The 19912-nt window shown below is 36.7% G+C and overlaps 1 protein-coding gene across 1 annotated transcript in view; it reads left to right on the top strand.

Moving 5' to 3' along the window:
- Positions 1-6610, top strand: part of KRT17 (keratin 17) — a 54364-nt gene extending 47754 nt beyond the window's left edge. Inside the window, exons 8-9 of the mRNA XM_044054932.1 lie at positions 435-508; positions 6351-6610. Of these exons, the coding sequence (XP_043910867.1) occupies positions 435-508; positions 6351-6454 (178 nt within the window). The 3' untranslated portion in view covers positions 6455-6610. The remainder of the gene's footprint in view (positions 1-434; positions 509-6350) is intronic.
- The last annotated feature ends 13302 nt before the right edge of the window (positions 6611-19912 follow it).

Consider the following 19912-nt stretch of genomic DNA (forward strand, 5'->3'; position numbering starts at 1 on the left):
TTGTGTAATGCAGTATGAGTAGGGGGTGACTGACTTGTACTTTTCATATAGCATTGTGTAATGTGCTATGAGTAAGGCCTAGTAAAGTAAGATTCACTTTGAGTTATAGACAAGCTATAGTAGTCCTACAGAAGTAGTACGACTTCTTTGGCAATGCTTTAATACTGATCTCTTGCATGTGTGAACAGGTTCCTATTCCTTACCACATCTATTTAAGCAATGAAATTCTTAGATAGGTGCAGGAATCCTATGTTGATGGCACATAGTAGTATATCTACAGAAACAATGTCTGCATATTTCTGTCCTGTGTATTGGCTGTCACCTGAATATATTCACAACACCTGTAAGTGACATAACTGGTTTCTTATTTTTCCGCAGGACAATGCATTTATCCTTCTTGTGTCTAACTGTTGCCTCTCTTTATTCTTTTGCAGACTTGCAGATAAAAGCACAGAGTCCAGTAAAGTTGTTACAGTAGCAGAGCCTCCCAAAAAGGAAGCTGTCAAAGGTAAGCCTGTACAAGGAACACAACACTTTCTTCCATTTTGGGACGCTTTTCCTAACTTGAGAGATGGGAATGCACAATATGGATATGTCATGCTGTAGGCCCTAGTAAAAAACAGACTTTTTAGGTGAGGTTTTTGCTTCTTGCAGGTATTTTGTGCATATTCAGGTACAGGCTATGCTTCCTGAACTACGTAGATCTTTGTGTTTATTGTGCCGTAGGAGTTGTTTAAACTGTCATACATATGCCCTGTTGCTAGTCTAAAGGTTTATTCTCTCTCTATCACGCTATGTGTGTATGCAACTTAATCATTTACTTCTGTACTGATCTTACTAACCCAACATTTTCAAACTTATCGTCCTGCTTTGCCAATGTTTTATTGTCCTTCACTAAATTATCTAACCTCCTCTCCTGCTCCATCTGTGGATTCACTATTTTTACTAACATTCTGTAGCTTCCTGTCTTGTTTCCTCAATGGTTTGTTTTCCTTCATTAACATTCTCAAGTCAAACCTCATGTCCTGCACTTACTAGTTTATTCTCCTTCACCAGCATTCTCAAACCTCCTGCCCTTCTGTGGTTTGTTTTCCTTTACTAACATTGTTTCACACCCTGCCTTACTTCCTTACTGGATTATCCCCTCCAGGAGTCATTCCATCCCTACTGTTTCATCTTGTATTATTTTATCATCCTCTTCATGTAACTATTGGATAATATCATGTGATTACCACTCAAAGGGGCTTTCTCTGTTTTCTACAGTCATTTTGTAGTTTCCATACTGATCCGTTATAGGATTTGTATGTGTGTGTGTGTGTGTGTGTGTGCGTGTGTGTGTGTGTGTGTGTGTGTGTGTGTGTGTGTGTGTGTGTGTGTGTGTGTGTGTGTGCGTGTGTATGTGTGTGTGTGTGTGTGTGTGTGTGTGTGTGTGTGTGTGTGTGTGTGTGTGTGTGTGTGTGTGTGTGTATACCAACTAAATAGCTAACAGGATTAATTACCTATTTAATCCCCTCTCATTGCTACAACTACCCCTGTTTCACTGTCCCTGTCATTCTTCGAGACATTAACCCTTCTTAAATCTGTTTGAGCTATATGCCATCAGAATATTGGTATCCTTTGTTAAAAAAGCATTTTTCTTGCATTAGATTTGCATCTTTCACCTTACAATTATGCTTCAGGTTGACTGCTTTTCTCACTGCTCTATTAATTCTAACCCCACACCACTTTTTCAGTAACAACATTGTGAATGCATATATTCCTGTACTATATTCTTTTCTCTAAAGTATATTTTTTGCACTTTGATAACCAGTTAGGATTAACTGAACCAAACACTTTTTCAAAATGACCTTGGAACCAAATATGATAATGGAAAATTAGAATATTTGCAGAGATTAAATGATGAAAAGGAACAAGAATAGGGTGTCATGGAAGAAATGCGACAAGATGCCAAATGGAAAAAGCCAGTGGTCTGTGCAGTCTTACTGTGAGTACTGCAGCTTACCTGTACAACTGCCCTTCCTTATTGAAGCATTTCCTTACTTCATCCCAAATAACGTTTGATCTATTAATTTCAATTGCACTATTGCCTCAGACATCATATTCCATTGCCTACCCCTGTGTTGCATGCTCGTGACATCGTGCATGTATTTGTGGCAGTTTTACCGTCTTCTGTATGCTCTCCATATTTGTACAGAGCTCTGCAGATATAAAAATATTTGACTTTAGTAGTGCCTGCTACTATTATAGGACAACAACATTGTCCCTGGAGTCTACTCCAATAGTGCCCTCTACTATTATAGGACAACCGCATTATCACTGTAGTCCACTCCAATAGTGCCCTGTACTGTTATAGGACAACTGCATTATCACTGCAGTAGTCCACTTCCTTCATCACGCATCTCAGCATTGTTGTAACTTTCACTGCTACCTTTTCTGTTGCAGCGGATGCGTAACCTTGGGGTGATGTTCATCCAAATCCTTGTTTCCCAATTTCAACTTTTAGTACAACAACATTAAAAAAGCATGCCTTCTAAGTTCCCCAGGTGTACTTGGGCCCAAATATACATCACATTAAGTTTATGTTAAGTTGCACCACTCACCTGTTTGCTTACTGTGCAAGCTGTTACAGGTCTCTCTGAACCCCACCCCCATCTATGAGTACTACACCAACATTTTAAGTAAGTCATTTAGGCTTATTTTGCTTTTACATTGCATAATATTTGGTGCATTTATATTAAAACAGACCAATGTCAGCAATACACTTAGTGACACTTTCATCACTTAGTCAATTTCCCTTGACAGTCATATTCATAGCAAAAAACATTTGTTATTCATCAGAAGCCAAATTCTTTTCCTCTTTAGCCTATTTAGTCTCAGTTTCACGCTGTATAATTTTCCTATCAGTCTACCTTAGTGCACTATTTCAGAGGCTTTGCTAAATTTCAGATAGACCACAAACCTGACTTATCCACTTCGTTAAGGAAAAAGTCACAAATGGATCAAACTCGACTGGTCAGACCTGTGCTGTGTGAGGTCATGATTGTCAGTCATCTGCTCAAAGACTGGCATACAGCATCTCCACCAGCCTGCTTTGTAAAATGCTTTCCATGACATTTCCTGAAATATGGCCTAGTGGTGTAGACTGGGATGGAGATGAGTCCTGACTGCTTCCCCCATGGTCCAGATTTGATTGATGGACAAGCTATTTCAGGATCCAAACAGAGGATAGCACTGAGCAGCCAAGGCTAAATTAACCAACTCAGGGGATCCAGACAGTTTGAACCGCTGCAGAGTTGCCACCTGGAGGAGTCTTAGGAGAAGCAAGCAGTGAGCAAAAGGGCAAAGCAGGTCATAACACTATAGCAATTTGTGATGTATATTCGTGCGCATGTATGTGTGTATGTGTGTGTGTGTTTAAGCTCATGCACACATATGCACTTAAATCAGTATCACAGGCCTTTCTTTGGTAGTCAACTGCCACTTGTAGGGAAAATTGATAGTATAATATAAAAAGAAAATCTCAATCTGTGCCAGATGGCACCTGTTTTCCCTTGCTTTAATCTTCCTCCTTCCTGTTATCAGAGAAAGAATGGGCCAGTAGGGAAAACGAGTGCTTGATTCCATATTTTGTTCCAACAGATCAGAGTCGTACTTCCTATAATCTCACATCCCTGCTTTTGTGGTATATCCCAGTATTGTTTCAGGTTTAGTACAGAAGATTATGACTATGGCTCTGACAGTTTTATGCAGAGGTTTAAGGCTATCAGCTCCTAATCGATTCATCTTGAAGTCCTGGATTTACCCTCTCTCCATTTGCCTACTGTGTGACTTTGAGGAAGTAATTTAACCAGCCAATGCTCCTAAATCATCCTGAAAGGAGGCACTTATGCCAAGTATATTTACTAAGTCAAAAAAGAGTTAAAAAAGATCAGACAGGGAGATGATCACTGTTGGTCAGGTGTATGTGCTAACTCAACTGCTCTCATACACATCACTCTGGTTAGGAGTAGGACAAGGATTTCCCCTTCCCTACTAGTGCTGAAGCACATCTTCTATCATTTTATCTCCTTATCCTAACTATAAATAGCATAATAGTGCAGTAGTTGAGGTATCTACCTTTTCAAGCTCCAGTGTCTAGGGTTAAGTCCTGATCTCCATTGACCATGTACTTTGGCTTCTTTTTGGCTCCTAAAACATGCTGCTTAAAATGACTGAAGTCTGGCAGTTAGTCCTGTGGACTAAAGGTCTGATCTGTAAATGAGCTGCTTCATATGTGAAATGTACAGCCTTTGAGCCTTTTCACGTTAATTTGCCTACTGTGTGGCCTTATGCGAGTTACTTAACTCAACGGTGCTTTGGGATACTGACAAATTTGGGCTAAGCTCCTTAATGGTTTCCTGGTCTGCATGTCTAGTAGATATATCTATGAGTATTCTAAACTGCTTTTACTCCTGGCCTTTTGGCCTGGATCATGGCTTTGAGGGGTCTACAGTGGAACAGTACTCTCCCCTGTTAACAAGTAAATAAATTAAAGTATAGGCAGCACACAGTTCATTGGTGGCTCTCCCAGTGATTATGATTCGTCTTCTCATTACCCACCCAGTAATCTTGTGTTTAGGCCTGCCGTAACCCATTCCTGTAGCTGTACATTTTAGTTTCTAATTCTTTTCTTCTTAGCTTGTTTATAAGCACCAAGTTGGCATGTTCTCCTCCCACATACTTACCATCTGCTTAAGCTATATATCCATTAACATTTTCACCAATTCTATTTTCTGTAGTTGCTTCCAAAGGAGAGGCTGTCTTCTGTTCTACAATCATATCCTAATTCTCCAGGTAAGCTTTTCATCAACCATATTCCCAACATCATGTGATCTGTCTACTGTTTTAACCTATGACATTCTCCTATACAATACCTTCTAGTATAGAGAGGAGTGTTTGTTTTCCTTCAGTTTTTCTTTGTCACCCTTTACTTTTTGTACTATGCACCATTTTGTACACTGTCTTTCCTTTAACAAAGCTTGTATCCTGGTAGAGCCATACCTCACTGCCTGTTCGCCATGGTATGTTTTCCTTTTCTACATATAGCGTCACTTCTCAAATCTTTAGTTTTTCATGCAGCTAACTTATCTTGTTGTCCAATAGCCTGACATTAGCTCTTCCTATTCTAACCCATCCCTGTTGTTACTTTTAACCTGCGTTCCATTATTTCATCTTGTTTAGCTACAACTTCTGCACAGTTTGTTGTAAAGTATATGTTAAGCATCGAGTTTCTTGTTCATATAGTTTAATTACTTGGTCCAGGTATCTTCTTAGTAATTTCAGGCTTCAGTCATCACAGATATGCATCTTGATCTTTTTATACTTTTCACATGTCACAGCTGTCACAACACTAATTTTTGTTGTGAAAGGCCTTCCCTCTTTAGCAAGAATTAACCTTATAATGCCCCATTATTAGCAGCCTGGAGAAATGGAGGAGAAAGTCAACAGTTTAATTCATGGAGTACATCATGATAGGTTGTCTAGGGTGGCCACGGTGGTGCAGCGGTTAGCATTGCCGCCTCATAGCAAGAAGTTCTCCAGTTCAATTCTCGGTTGGGGTGCCTTCTGTGCTGAGTCTGCATGTCCTCCCTGTGGTCGTGTGGGTTTCCTCCAGTTGCTCTGGTTTCCTCCCACATCCCAAAGACATGCAGTAGGTGGATTGGACACTCTAAATTGGCCCTAGTTGTGAGTGTGTGCATGTGTGTGCCTTCTGTGAAAGGTTGGGCGCCGGGCTCACAACTCGACACTGTAAAACTCCACTGCCAATCATGAGTGGACAGATGATCCGCTGTGGCGACCCCTAACCAGGAAAAGCCAGAAGAAGAAGAAGATCATGATAGCTTGTCTGGTACTGCATTTTCACAATTCCTGTTGTGGGACTGCTGCAAGACACAGCCAGTGTGAGTTCTCTGCATAAGTAGCATGTATCTCTACTGTACTGTCTTGTGAATGTAACTTTAATATATATTTAAGCTACTTTAATATATTATTGTATAAACCTCTCAGCATTTGAATTTTGTAGAATTTATCATTGTTATGTGCAGTGATTCATTCAGCAGAATTACAATATTTTACAATCTTGCTGTACAAAGAGCGTTTCTGCAGTTTTGCTGTACAAATAGTGCTAATCTATTTTAAATACTGCCTGAGTCTAATTATTGCATTTAAACAGTTTCCATGGCCTGCAAAGCAGTGCATTATCTACAGTGGTGGTATTCTTGCTTCCTACTAACTGCTTTAGTATGGCTTGATAAGCAGACATGTTTGCTGCAGTTCATGGTTTGAGCTCTGTGCTGTGCATTCCTTTTCAGAACCAGTCGTCACTACCACAAGAAAGGTGAAGACCATTGTAGAGGAAGTAGTCAATGGAAAAGTTGTTTCTACCCGTGAAGAAATAGTAGAACAGAAAATCTAAGCAGACATAGTGAACTGTAACCACATTTTCTTCAATTTCATAATGATAACAATGTTTCATCTCTGTAGAAGACTGGTTGCTACATGCTTTTATTATGTGATTCTTTCTTCTTCTTTTGTGGTTTTGTTAATAAATAAATAATAACTGCTATCACAACAAAGATGTCAAGAGCTGTATTATTCTTCATGGTACTGTTTGTCTGTGTCTTTGTTAAGGAATTCAGAAGATGTTTATAGCAAGAAATGCATCAGTATGTCATTATTAGTGGGCCCATCATAACCGTCTGTGGAATCAGCGCTAGTGAACAAGGGGAGACACTTTACTTTAGTTCTGCATGCTGCAAGTTTTATTTCATACACAAGTGCCCATTGCTCATGTCAAAATGGTTGATTCTTTATACGGTAGAAGGGAACACCCAGCCATATGAGGCTGTATACGCCCAGCCATATGAGACTGTATACGCAAGCACTCAAGGTCTCTGCTGTTTCAGAGTTTCAGTGAGTGCTTTCCAAACAGCTGCACTGTGTATAGCATAAAACACATACAAACTCCTAAGAATGAAAAAAATCAATGTATTTTGGCTAGTGATTCAGTCTTAACATCTTATCATTACCCAAGATCCTATAATTCCTCCAAAACTTTATGCTGCGGTGTCTAGCTTTCCATAGTGTACACTAAACAGAACCTTCTCATTGGTGATATTTTAAGTATTAACCTAGAATTGCAATTTCTTATCTTGTCTGTTATGGTGTGGTTTCTAGTTATCCACAGAGTACACTAGAGAGAACCTTCTCCTTGCAGATATTTAAGCATTAACCTAGAAGTGCAATTTCATATCCTATTTGCACCTAAGCAATATGATTCCTTGCTTGCCAAACACTTACATTTATGCATATATTTATTAGGTACATATATGGGTGGCTGTAAAAGGACCTTGGCTAGCCACTGAAATCATAAAGTGCTACATTCCAGGGGTAGATTATAATTAATTAGGGGATGTGATGGTGTCGCCCACAAGGTGAGGCAGCTGTTTGCCCCACTGTGAATCCTTTTGATTAAATGCAGTTAGCTGAAGTTAACTCCGTGAGCTGTGTTTCACCATCGTTTATTTAATTACCAGTATCAGACCTTTCGTGGCATATCTGAAGGAAAGAAGTAACTGACTGTGTCTGATTGTAATCTACTTGAAATTAATTAGTCTGGTCTTTTAGTTTTTGTTTATTAGCATATTTATTTTTAGAGATATCACATCGCAAATGAAAAATAAAAGTTAAAACAAGTTAAAAGGAATAAAGTACAAGCTGCAAGTCTTCATCGCTAAAAGCCTGATGGAAAGACAAGCATTAAGCGGCAAGGGAGCAAATGTGGAGTACTTGTTTAACTGACATATTGGGAATCCCTCAAGCAAGGAACTTAGTATGACAAGATATGAACTCTGGAAGTCTTTTGATGCATCTTGGAAATCACTTGCAGATCCAAGACAGCTAAAAAGAAAGACTGGAACTGCCAGAGAGGAATGAGAGAGTAAGCATTATCTTTCAGATTGCAAGGATGCATTTAGGGTTGAACAACCATAACTTTGTAGTGAATCCTGCATTTAGCAGAAACCCAGTACATTCTCTGCAAAATGAGTAGAGTATACCACTCAACAGCCTAGCAGTAGAGTTTTGAATGAGCAGCAACTTTTGAAGTTAAGAGCTGGGCAGCAAAAGCATTACAGTAGTTACAGTAGTAGATGGGCATTAAAATTGCAAAAGATACTTGATATATGTGATATTTTTCAGGTGAAAGATCCTATTACAGAGGTTATTTGTCCCTTAAATGTAAGCTTCTTATCTTGTGGTGTCACACTGGATTCCTGTACCTTAGACATAAATTTACACTGGTTCTTCTACATGCAAAATAAGAGGGCAAAGTCCACAAGCTGCAAAAATCCTGAGAGGGGCATGGATATCTGAGACCTGAGTCTAGACTGTGTTAAGCTTTAAGATGATTATTCCTCAACCAATTAGTTGTAGGGTTTCGAATATCCTCTAAAGAAGCAAGAGATGCCATACTCTCCTGAGAGATCAGAAAGTCAATTGGATGTCACCTGCAAAGCAGTGGTACAGTGAATGTCTTCCATGTAAGGAGATTTCTAAGTGTAAGCATCTAGACATTGAACTGCATTAGACCTAATATAAAACTCTGGGATATACTGTATTCTTCAGGGGGGTATGGGGAAGACTTAATTCTCATTGCCACCCTCTGAATGTACCCTGAATGACAGGAGGTGAACCAGTTGAAGACTCGTGCAATACCATATCACATAGTCTTTACAATAAGACATTGTATGGAAATGTCAAATGCCTCAGAGAGTTTAGCAGAGCAGGTACTGAGTAGGAATACTGATATCTTGACACCTGAAGGGCAAGTTGAGAGACATGGAAGTGAATTATTGGAAATTAAGTCCAGGTTAGACAAAGTAAGGAAAAAACTATCTTGCACTTGTTGAAGGTTTACCAGTGGAAAAGTGAAGCAAATGAAGAAAAAGACCTCTGGTATTCCACCACAGCAAAAATCCACCATGATACAGTTCTGTGTCAAACAGCAAGCAAATTTAATGAAAAAAGTAAAAGCAGCATTAAAATTCCATAGTGATAAAATGATAAGCACTTTCGGCTGTTTAGCCTTCTTCAGATCATTATCTTCTGGTAGCAATGCTTAATATTTATACTAAAAACACTGGGAACACAGGATAGAAAAAAACAAATAGTGCCACAGTTCCTAGAGGCAAGTATAGAATTGTCAAAATGCTGTCAACAAACAAAAGAGTGAACCCAATAACAGAGAGTATAAATGTGAAGGTAGCAGAAGACTTTTCAGTATTTATGCACCAGCAAAGAGTGAAGGTGAGACCTGCTAATATTATGGCAGCTAAATTGAGGGGGTAATGGGTTACTCAGTTTACTGAGCATTTATAAAAATTACGTGACAAGAAAGGGTACATTGCTGCCACAGTGCAGAGGAGGTTGTTAAGTTTTATGTAGAAACATTGAGGGTACAACAAGTGGTGGGAATGCATGATCAAGCACTGGAGGGAGGGAGGGGTGCACTAATGATGATAGGATAGGAAGGAAGTGGGGGGAACGTGGGGGTATGTACAGCCACAAGTGGCATGATATAGCTAAAAGGTGGGAGAGGCAATGATATTCTGATGGGAAGATGAAAGGAGAATGAAAAGCTGTTCACTTTGGAACCGAGAGGAGAGGTGGATAGGGATGTACCACTAGTCTGTGCTTTTGCAGGGATGAATAGGGTAGACAAGGGGAATGGGAGAAAAGAGGAATACAGTGACAGAATGTCATTAAAGACTCATGGGGAAAAAAAAGAAAAATATTGTTGTGCTCTGGTCAATTGAACCAAGGGGAGGAGGAGGTGATAGACAAATAGAGAAGAAATGAGGCGTAGTTGGATCATAAAGTATTAAGAGCTGAAGAGAAGGTGGAGTAGACAGGCAGGTCAGACAAAACCAGAACAAGGCAGATGATGACAATACCACTAATAACCAAGTGACTTATAAAAGGATTGCCAGGCTCAAACCCTACATCTTGAACTATCCATGGAAGCAGATCATAGCAAGTGCAGCACCTTTTGCAGGAAGGAGACCAAGGCAAATGTTGCTTCACAATGCACATTTTGCATTCTGTTGTCTATGTATCTACCAGGGAAAAGAATATTGAAGTGAAAGAAGATCAGGATGACAAAGCAGAAAAAAACAGAACATTAATGGATGAAAGCAGTCAAGTAGGAGGAGGTGAAGAAGAATGAGGGCATAAAATGAAGAGGAAGAAATTCAGACCTGAGAATGACATAAAAGTCTTTGAGAAGAATAGACAGAGGAGGGCTTCATTAAAGACACTGGTTCAATGACCACATTTTCCATACCGACAAAAGTATTGACTGACATATATCATTTTTGAAGGTATTAGATAAATGATAATGCACATAATGGAATAACCTCCAGGCCTACTGAAGAACAATCAATAAACAAACATGTATTCTAGACAATGTAAATATTACTTAATCTATGCATTTGAAGGGACATGTTACATCTTATGAGTCTAGAGTTATTTTAAAAGTTATTTTGTTTTATTTTTCTGGTTCAGTTTGATCACCAGGTATGATAGCTAGTCCAAAGACTCTCTTCAGCAATGACCCAGGCCATAACACAACAGAAGTACAGGATAAAGTGTACTAGTACATCAGAGAATGAACAGTGAAGTATTCAGTATATACATTTTGACATAAATCAGCATATGTAGGACAGTTATTCATAAGCAAACTGGGATTGTAGTTATAATAGATAAATAAATAGTTATAATTAAATGTGGTAAGAAACATGCATTATATACAAAATATATACATAAAGTAAAAATCAGCTAAGGGGTATAAACAGTGCTAGTGAATTTAGAGATGTGAAAGAGTATTTCTGGTTAGGCAATATCAACCTTCTGTCCATTCTCCTGAAAGCATGTACATGCCTCCTTTGCCAGGTGTTCCTAAGTTTTTCCTTAAAAATAAGTAACAAATTTTGTTGTCTGACTTTGAGAGGAAGGTGATTCCAAATGGATGGGCTAAGTTTACAGAAGGCTGTTTCCCTAGCTGTAGTTTTGAGCTGTGGTCTGCCTAAGAGAAGAGAGTTATTCTGATTGTCTCTCAGGGAGTAGTCTGACTCCTTAAACTGGAATTTTGATTTTAAAGGGGAACTTTGGTCTTTTGTGATTATTTTTAAATAGTGGGGTGCTAAATAGTAGTATAGCTGTGCTATCTATAGTCAGCCAGTCCAAATATAAATAAGTCACAATGGTGGGTCTGGGGATCTGCAGATAGGGCAAACTTGCAAATTTTATTTATTGCAGTATAAACTGTACACATGTTGGAGAAGGAATGGAAGGCTAGTGAAGGTAGACCATATTATGCTTTGGAAGTAAGTGCATTCTATGCTATGGATCGATGCACAGAGGGTGACAGATGGTGGGCAGTCTTGTAACAAAGTTTCAGCTGGTGCAATAGCTTTACTGGCAACCCTGTTAGTGTGTTGAGTAAAAGTTAGTAATGGGTCATTTTTAGGCTTAAATATCTTTTCTCTGAAACATTAGGAATACAGTTTCACTGTTATCAGAAAAAGCAATGGAGGAGAGATTACATGTAGTTTCTTTTTAGTGGCAAAGATCATGTCAGCGAATTTGGATAGATTTACTAGTAGTCTTGTTGTACATTTAATTGCAGAGGTGCAGTGAAGAAGGATTACATTTTTGACAAAGTTCTGATTTATTGTTGCTGGATTCAAGAAGAAGATCATCTGTATACATAACAAGGCTGAGAGGAGAGATGCCATCAATCAGATCACTGATAAATAGGGAAAAGGGAATGAAGCAGTACAGAGCTTTGTGATACACCAGTATTGTCTGCCTAGTTCAGACAAAGTATTACAGCTGAGATTAAGTTTTTTAAGTTTATTAAGAAGCACAGGGTGATTTACTGTTTTAAAGGCCTTTTTCAAATCTATAAAAAGTCCTCCTGTTAGCAGGCCATTATCCATATTGTTGAAAATGGAATCTGTAGCTTAGTATAGGGTGGTGATGGTACTGTACAGTGTATTGAAGGTGATATGGGAACTATGCTGCTTATCAGTTAAAAAAACATATTTGTTTATATGTTTAAAGAGTTGTTTGTGTACTAGGTTTTCCAATTTTTTTTCAAAATCTTATTCACTTCTCTTTCATATATAAAATTGCTATTAATTACTATACTTAGGTTATTAAACAACTGACACACCTCAATTATCATGCTATTCAAACTTTAAGAACAGATTATATTATGTCTGCCCAAATGACTTTAGTCTTATTGAAATTAACCCCATTCTATTGAGACCATGTATACAAGCTATTTAAAGAGTTTTGTAACACTAATTAGATACATATAGATGTAGATCCTGGATCTGTTTCATCATCTAAAACATTTCCAACCCATCTTCTATCTAATACTGGAAAAACCCCAGGCCCAGATGCAGTACATAACTTTTGGCTAATAGCATTAACATATTTACATGCAGATTTAGCCATGAGTAAGAACAGTTTATATGCACACCTGAACAGACACCAACGTGGTTAGCAGTAGGAAAAACAATACTTCTACTTAAGAGTGAACCTGCAAGCTATCCTAAAAACTATAGACTAATAACTTGTCTTCTAACCACATATAAACTATGCACTGGAATTGATGCCGACAAAGTTTGTAGTCATTTAGAAGAAAACTCAATCATGGCTATAACACAAAAGGGTAACAAAAGAATGTCATATGGAACAAAGGACCATTTGCCCTTAAAATAAAGTCATAATGGAGAACTGTAAAAAGAGGAAGAATCTAAGTATAGCATGGATAGAGTATAAAAAAGCATTTGACAGTATCCCACATTCATGGATAAAAAAATTGCTTAAAAATGAATAAGACACACCCTACACTGATCAATTACATTACAGTGATCATGGAACAGTGGCAAACCACATTGCAGTTAAGCCATGATAAAGTACAAATTATTACTCCAGGGATAAAAATCCAAAGGGGGATATTCCAAGGTGAATCTCTGTCACCACTGCTCTTTTGTCCTGCCCTTAACCCATTACGTTGTCTACTTAACACATTAAGTCATGGCTATAATTTTGGTCCAGAAAACAACAAAGTGTAAAGACTTCTCATCTTCTTTTTGTGGATGATTTAAAACAGTATAGTTAATCAGATAAGGAACTGAAAGCACAACTGCAAGTGGCCAAAACTTTTTTGGAAGATATAAGAATGTCATTTTCTCTTGTTAAATGTACAAAAGCAACATTATTATCAGGAAAGCTGCAACACCAAGAAAACATCAGCCTGGGACAGGAATGTGATATAAGAGAACTTGAGTAAGAGGGAGTGTATAGATATCTGGAAACTGATGAAGAATCAACAACAAAACATGAATAAATGTGAATAAAACTTAGTAAGGAATATTTTAGAAGACTAAAATTAATACTGAAAACAGCACTGACATATAGGAACAAAATCGAAAGATTTTCCAAATCCATTTTTTTTCCTATTGCTCTTCTTCATTCTTGCTTTTACTAAATTGTAACTGTTCTCATTTCCATCTGAAGTAGTACCGTCTTTTTCACGTAAATGATGCTCTCTTTTATATTTCTGTAAAAGAAAACTTTGCTCATTTCACTTACCCCCATGCCTTCAAATAACTTCACACCATTAATTAAATATTTATATTTTTGACAGACCTTATCATTTCAATCTATGAGCAGATTATACTCTGAATGCATATTAGAAACAGAGCATTTTTTGTGCCATTCCCTATCCTGTAAATCTGATAAACAATATGGATCATGTTCCATTTCCACTAGTAGAATCTAAATAATAGTATAATCTATCCCAGCTTGTCTCTGCTTGATGTGCTGTGTGCTGATTACACAAACATGTACAAAGATTACCAACACACATAGGTAGAAAAGAGGGGAGGCAACAGGTGGAATAAATTAGAATAGATGTGAAATTATTAATATGCAAGTTTAAGGTCTCTAGAAAGAGGTCATAGGTAGATGTTGTGGAAACAGAGGAAAGTAGTAGAGTTATTCAAAGCAAATTGATAAGAAAAGAGTTCAAGCAATTATATAAGAAATTGTACACATAATAGAATGCATGCGGGATGAAGTTTGGGGAATAAGAAAAAAGAGCTCTAGGGAAAGAGGACTGTTAAAGTATGTATAAACAGGTAAGAATGGAAAGAAGTTGCAGTAGCAATTAGACTTTGAAAAGTGGTAAAGCAGAAGGCGCAGGTGGCAAGCCAACTGCCAGTGACATTCTATTCTTGACGGAGTCACAGATAATAATGATGCTGAATAAAACATTCCCATCCATGAGGCTTATTCACAATATAGCCAGTGTATAATCATGTAAACAGCTGCACAGTCAGTGCTATGAAATAGCACACACGGCTCAGATTTTGTGGCTTACTGAAGAACATCAGGATCAATGCCACTTTGATAAGTGAGCACTTTGTGCCCAGGATGATTGTAAAGGTGCTCAGGAGTGAACTGGAAGGAAAATCTAACAGAAAAATGCTCACATAGAAGTCCCCTTAGCTGAAGGTGTTTCTTCAGTGGACACTGATCGTGAGACAAAGGGACTATGCAGAATTAAGGATTCCACAGCCCTTCCCCTCGGAAGCAACAACAGAACTCCTGAGGACTTGCGCAACTATCCTTACTCTTGCTGCAGTCAGGCCTGTTACTTCACCAAGAAAAGTGGCTGGCCATCATGGCAAACAAAGTGCAAGGGACATGATATCTAAAGATTACAATACCATTTTTGGAAACACCCAAACTGATCTCCCATCCATTGTCAGATGTACTATAGCAGCAAAAGGGTGTAACTAATTTTTAAGCCATCAACCTTCTTCAAAAGAGACTCATCCAAGAGGTCTACTAGGCTAGATAATGCTTGGGGTTTACTCCAGACTCTTTTTAGTTGCTAAGAAGACCAAGGACCTTTCACTAATCTTGAACATTAACTACTTAAATCTTTACATGAAGAAAAACAAGTTCCAAGTGTTCACAGTGCATGGTATCATTTCCTGTCTGCTGAAAGGGGATTGTATGTGCTCCAGGACACATATCTGCAAATAAAAATTGTCAAAGAAGTAACTTCTGTCCCTCTGATTAAGGGCCACTCAATGCCAATACAAAGTATGGCCATTTGGTCTCTCTGTTTTTATGAAATGCATGGCAGTGGTTGCAGCTCACATGAGGCTAGAAGGAATTAGAATAAGCCCATGTCTGCATGACAGGCCTCGTCTCTTAACATGAGAGAATTGTTAAAAGCAAGGGATTACTTATTCCAGCTTTATCTGTTTATGGGGATATCAGTGACTACTGCAAAGTCTCAAATGGAGTCATGTGAAACATTGATTTTTATAGGTTGTTACTTGGACTCAGTTTGGCAGCTTGTTGTACTTCTCCAAGACAAAAAAAAAAATAATAAAAAAAATAATTGAAGTAGGGCAGATTAGATGCAAGCATTCAGCAAATGTCTCTTGCATTCATGAACACCCATGTAGGCATACATTGGTCCTTTGGATGAGATGTTAAACCAAGTCCTAATCTGCCTGAGTTGGCCTCATCTGTCTGAACTGGTGGTAGCACAGGTGGATGTAAAAGACACAATTGTACTTATTGAAAAGAGTAGGGATCCTTTATTAAAGTTAATAATATACACACACATATATATATATATATATATATATATATATATATATATATATATATATATATAACTTATACAGCTTATTTTCAATTGTTTTACATATTTTCCCCTTTTTATGCTTTTGATTCCCTCCACTCTTTTCCACAACCAAAATCATATTTTTTTCAAAATTTCTGACACTATCCACTTTCCATTAATCATAGTTCATTCATTATTTAATTTCAGATAATCCATATTATACAAAACAACTCTTTGTCTAACTGATGTACTTCATTTGGTTTCCCATTTTCATAGAACTCACATTATCTTTTGACAATATTTATATTTTTGGTACTTTCGTATTATCGCAACCAGATTTTCAAGCTTAAAATATTCGCTTGTATTTTCCTTAAATAAACGGAATTAACAGTATTAAAACTAAATAACATCTTTTCTATAAAAGTTTTAAGTTATAGTAGTATTTAAACTTGAAAACACAGAGAAAAGAACATTTGAAAATAGCTTGACCCTTTTTTACCGCTATTTACGCATGTCAGTAAAGCATCTCTGCATGTGTTCCATTTCTCGTGCTATACAAAAGTTGTCAAAGCTCTAGTCAAAAGACATATAGTTATTAACCATCTAAGTTGATTGCTGTAATCTTAGTTTTGTGAAAAATGTGATTGTGGGATTTACCTAAGATAGATAAGGAGGCAATTCAGTTATTTCAACAGTATGGAATTATACACAGTTTAAAGGAATGCAGTTCAGGACATGAAATTATACTATGGAAAACAAATATTTTGGAAATGCAACTCTGCTAAATGCTACCAGCATATAGGAGTTCGGGAAGGTAACTTTTTTGAAGGAAGTAGAATTTCTTTCATAACTGCTGTTCGTTTTATATACTGTTGGTGTAAGCAGTTAACTAGCATTAATTTCTGTTGTGAAGAACTGGATATGGCTGACAAAACAGTTATCGACTGGAGTAATTATTTAAGGGATGTATGCACCATGGAGTTGGAAAAACAAGAGAAGAAAATGATCGGAGGGCCAGGGCATATAGTGGAAATTGATGAAAGTTTATTTACTCGGCGGAAAAATAACAGCGGTCGTATTCTACCTCAACAGTGGATTTTTGGAGGGATCTGTAGGGAAATGAAAGAAACGTTTGTAGTAAAAGTGCCTGATAGAACTGCCTCTACATTGTTTGACCAAATACAAAAAAACATCAAAGAAGGTAGCATTATATACTCAGACTCCTGGAAAGCATACCAAACAAAACAACTGGAAAAAGCTGGCTTCAGCCATGACAAAGTTAATCACAGCTACAATTTTGTTGACCCTGACACTGGAGTGCATACACAACATATAGAAAGAATGTGAGGCTCAGTAAAGTGGAGAAACAAGAAACAGCGAGGAACTGCGCATCACCATCTACATTCCTATCTTGTTGAATATATGTGGCGTGAAACACAACTATCACATTCAAAAGACTGCTTTGAAGAACTACTAAAAGCCATCGCTAACAACTTTCCTCCACAAAAAAACAGAAAATCCATACCAAGTACCACACCAGTTAACCAACCAACTACTTCCAAGCTGTCAACAGTAAAAAACAAAACAACACCCAGTGAACAATCCACATCTTCTGAACTATCTACACTGACTACCAATATAACAACAACTGAAGAATCCACAATTAACAATATTTAACAGTAGAACCCTAATAGCTATGAAAATTAATGCCATTCAAATATACCGAATATACATGACAACCAAGAAAAAAACAAAGCAGTATTCTGAATTTACTTATATTACATTGCATATGTACCATTTAATAAATACAGTTTAACCATTAAATACTTTTCCTCAATCACTTACCTTGTCTCCATTTTCTTCTTTTTTGTTTTAAGTAATCCAAGAACTGAATAAAGGAAAATACGTCTCCACATGTGTAACACATCCCAACGATAAATCCCAAACCAAAAGCTCCTTCGATTGCCCCAACGATAGCTCCAAAAGTCCTTTGTAACCAAAGTAAGTTCCAATAATAGCCCCCAAAGTCCTTTGATAAGTCCAAATTTTAAAATAACATCGACTGCCCCAACGATAAATCCAAAAGTCGTTTTTAACCAACCTAAGTTCAAACAATAGCTCCCAAGGTCCAAAAACACCGATTGTCCCAACGATATATCCAAAAAAAACACAAATTAAGTTTCAGCGATAGTTTCCAACTCCTTCGATAGCAATCCCCAAATTCTTCCATAACTCCTTCCCATACGAACACCTTCCAATGATACATCCAAAAGGAAAATGATCCCCAAATCCTTCGATAACTCCATTCTGATACGAACACCTTCCAACGACAGCCAAATCGGTAAAATCCTTCCATAATTTCTATGCGACCATCTCCTTCCGATGACAGCTCTGAAATGGAAAGCACCTTCAAAGTTCACCTATAAATATACGTACCAACGTAACGCTCATTTTCAGCACACTACGCACCTATCCAAAAAATTTACCCATAAAAACATTAAAAAAAACCCCACCAATATCCCAGCATACTTTTAGACACACTACCCTTCCCTAATACACTATATTTTTTTAAATTTAAACTAAAGACGGAAAGTACAGTACATCGCAAAATCTGGTTGTGATAATACGTAAGTACCATATTTTTTACACTTTTCAATTCCTTTATACATTCTTTTTCACATATTTCTTCCATAGTTGATCTACTCTTTCACATTTCAAAAAAAAAAAAAAAAAAAAAAAAAACAGGCTCAGAACTTTCTTCTTCCCCACAATGTGAGCAACCTATTTTCTCCTGTCTTCTTATATGGCATATTTGCCTTTACTGGAAGATTATTTATGGGTAATCTCCACATAAAATCTGTATATTCAAAACATTGTTTTCACATCTATTTATTATTAGTTTTATAGCTTTTAGTTTTCTTTCTTCCAAATGCTTTCATGGAAAAATATTACAAAACTCATTCATTATATCTTCATACCATTCCTACCTATTTTTTTCTATATTACTTAAATTAGTCTTCCATAACAATATTTCTCTTGATATATTTTCCTTTCTGTGCTTACAATTCCTTTATTTATTTTAAGTGTTTAAGTTTCTCCAGAATTTCTTTATACTTTTCTTCTACTGTTTTTACTATCATTTTTTCTCTTTTTCCTTTATCCATATCAATACTTTATACAAATTCAGTGATGCTATGTGCAAAATTGGATTTATTGAACCCAATCCTCCTTCCTTTTTTACAACATAAATAGTTAATTTTTTAATTGGATTTAATCTTGATTGCCATATAAGTGCAAACAACACAGACATTAATTATTTCTCAAATTCAACTGGTATCATAAACACATTTGTTAGATATGCTATCTTACCTAATATCACTGAGTTAAGTAAATCTGCTGTTTTATAGGTAAGTTTGAATGTTCTCCAGAACATACAACTATGTCTTCCTTTATGTATCATATTTTTCCACTATGTTAATCTCTGTTGTTCATTACCAAATTTTATTCTCACAATTTCTTTTTCTTCTTTATTAAGCAAAATGCCTACTATTTTGCCTGAAAATCTAAGTCCTTTACTCTTTTCTTCATTAATACTCAAATCTAACACCCTTAATTCTTTACCAAATGTCGTAATAGCTGTTTTCATGCATTCTTTATTTATAGCAATTAATATTAAATCATCCACAAAATAATTCCCTCCACTGTGCAGTATTTAGCTTCTTACAATGTTAAGTTTATTTCAATAGTTTATTTCAATAACAATCACATTCAGAATTAATGCAAATAAGATGCTGGACATCCTTGCTTTATACCAATTGTTAATTCTATTTTCTCACTCAACCAACCATTAATCACTAATCTTACTTTATTTTTATTATACACTGAAACCAAAATATTAATTATGTTTTTACTTACATTGTATTCTTTTAAACTATCCCATAATACTTCATGTTGTATCTTATCAAACACTTTACTTATATCCCCTCTTAAAAATTTAGATTCTGCTTTATCACATCTTCTACCATTACTCCTATAATAATTAAAAGTTTTTGACTCCATTTCCCTTTTATTGCAAAAATCGTTTCATTCAATAATTTATTTACTTTACCTTTCTAGTCTATTTTCTGTTAACTTCATAAATATCTTATAGTT

This window comes from Protopterus annectens, chromosome 13.part0 (genome assembly GCF_019279795.1).
Source record: "Protopterus annectens isolate FY-2018-M chromosome 13.part0, PAN1.0, whole genome shotgun sequence".
NCBI lineage: Eukaryota > Metazoa > Chordata > Ceratodontiformes > Protopteridae > Protopterus > Protopterus annectens.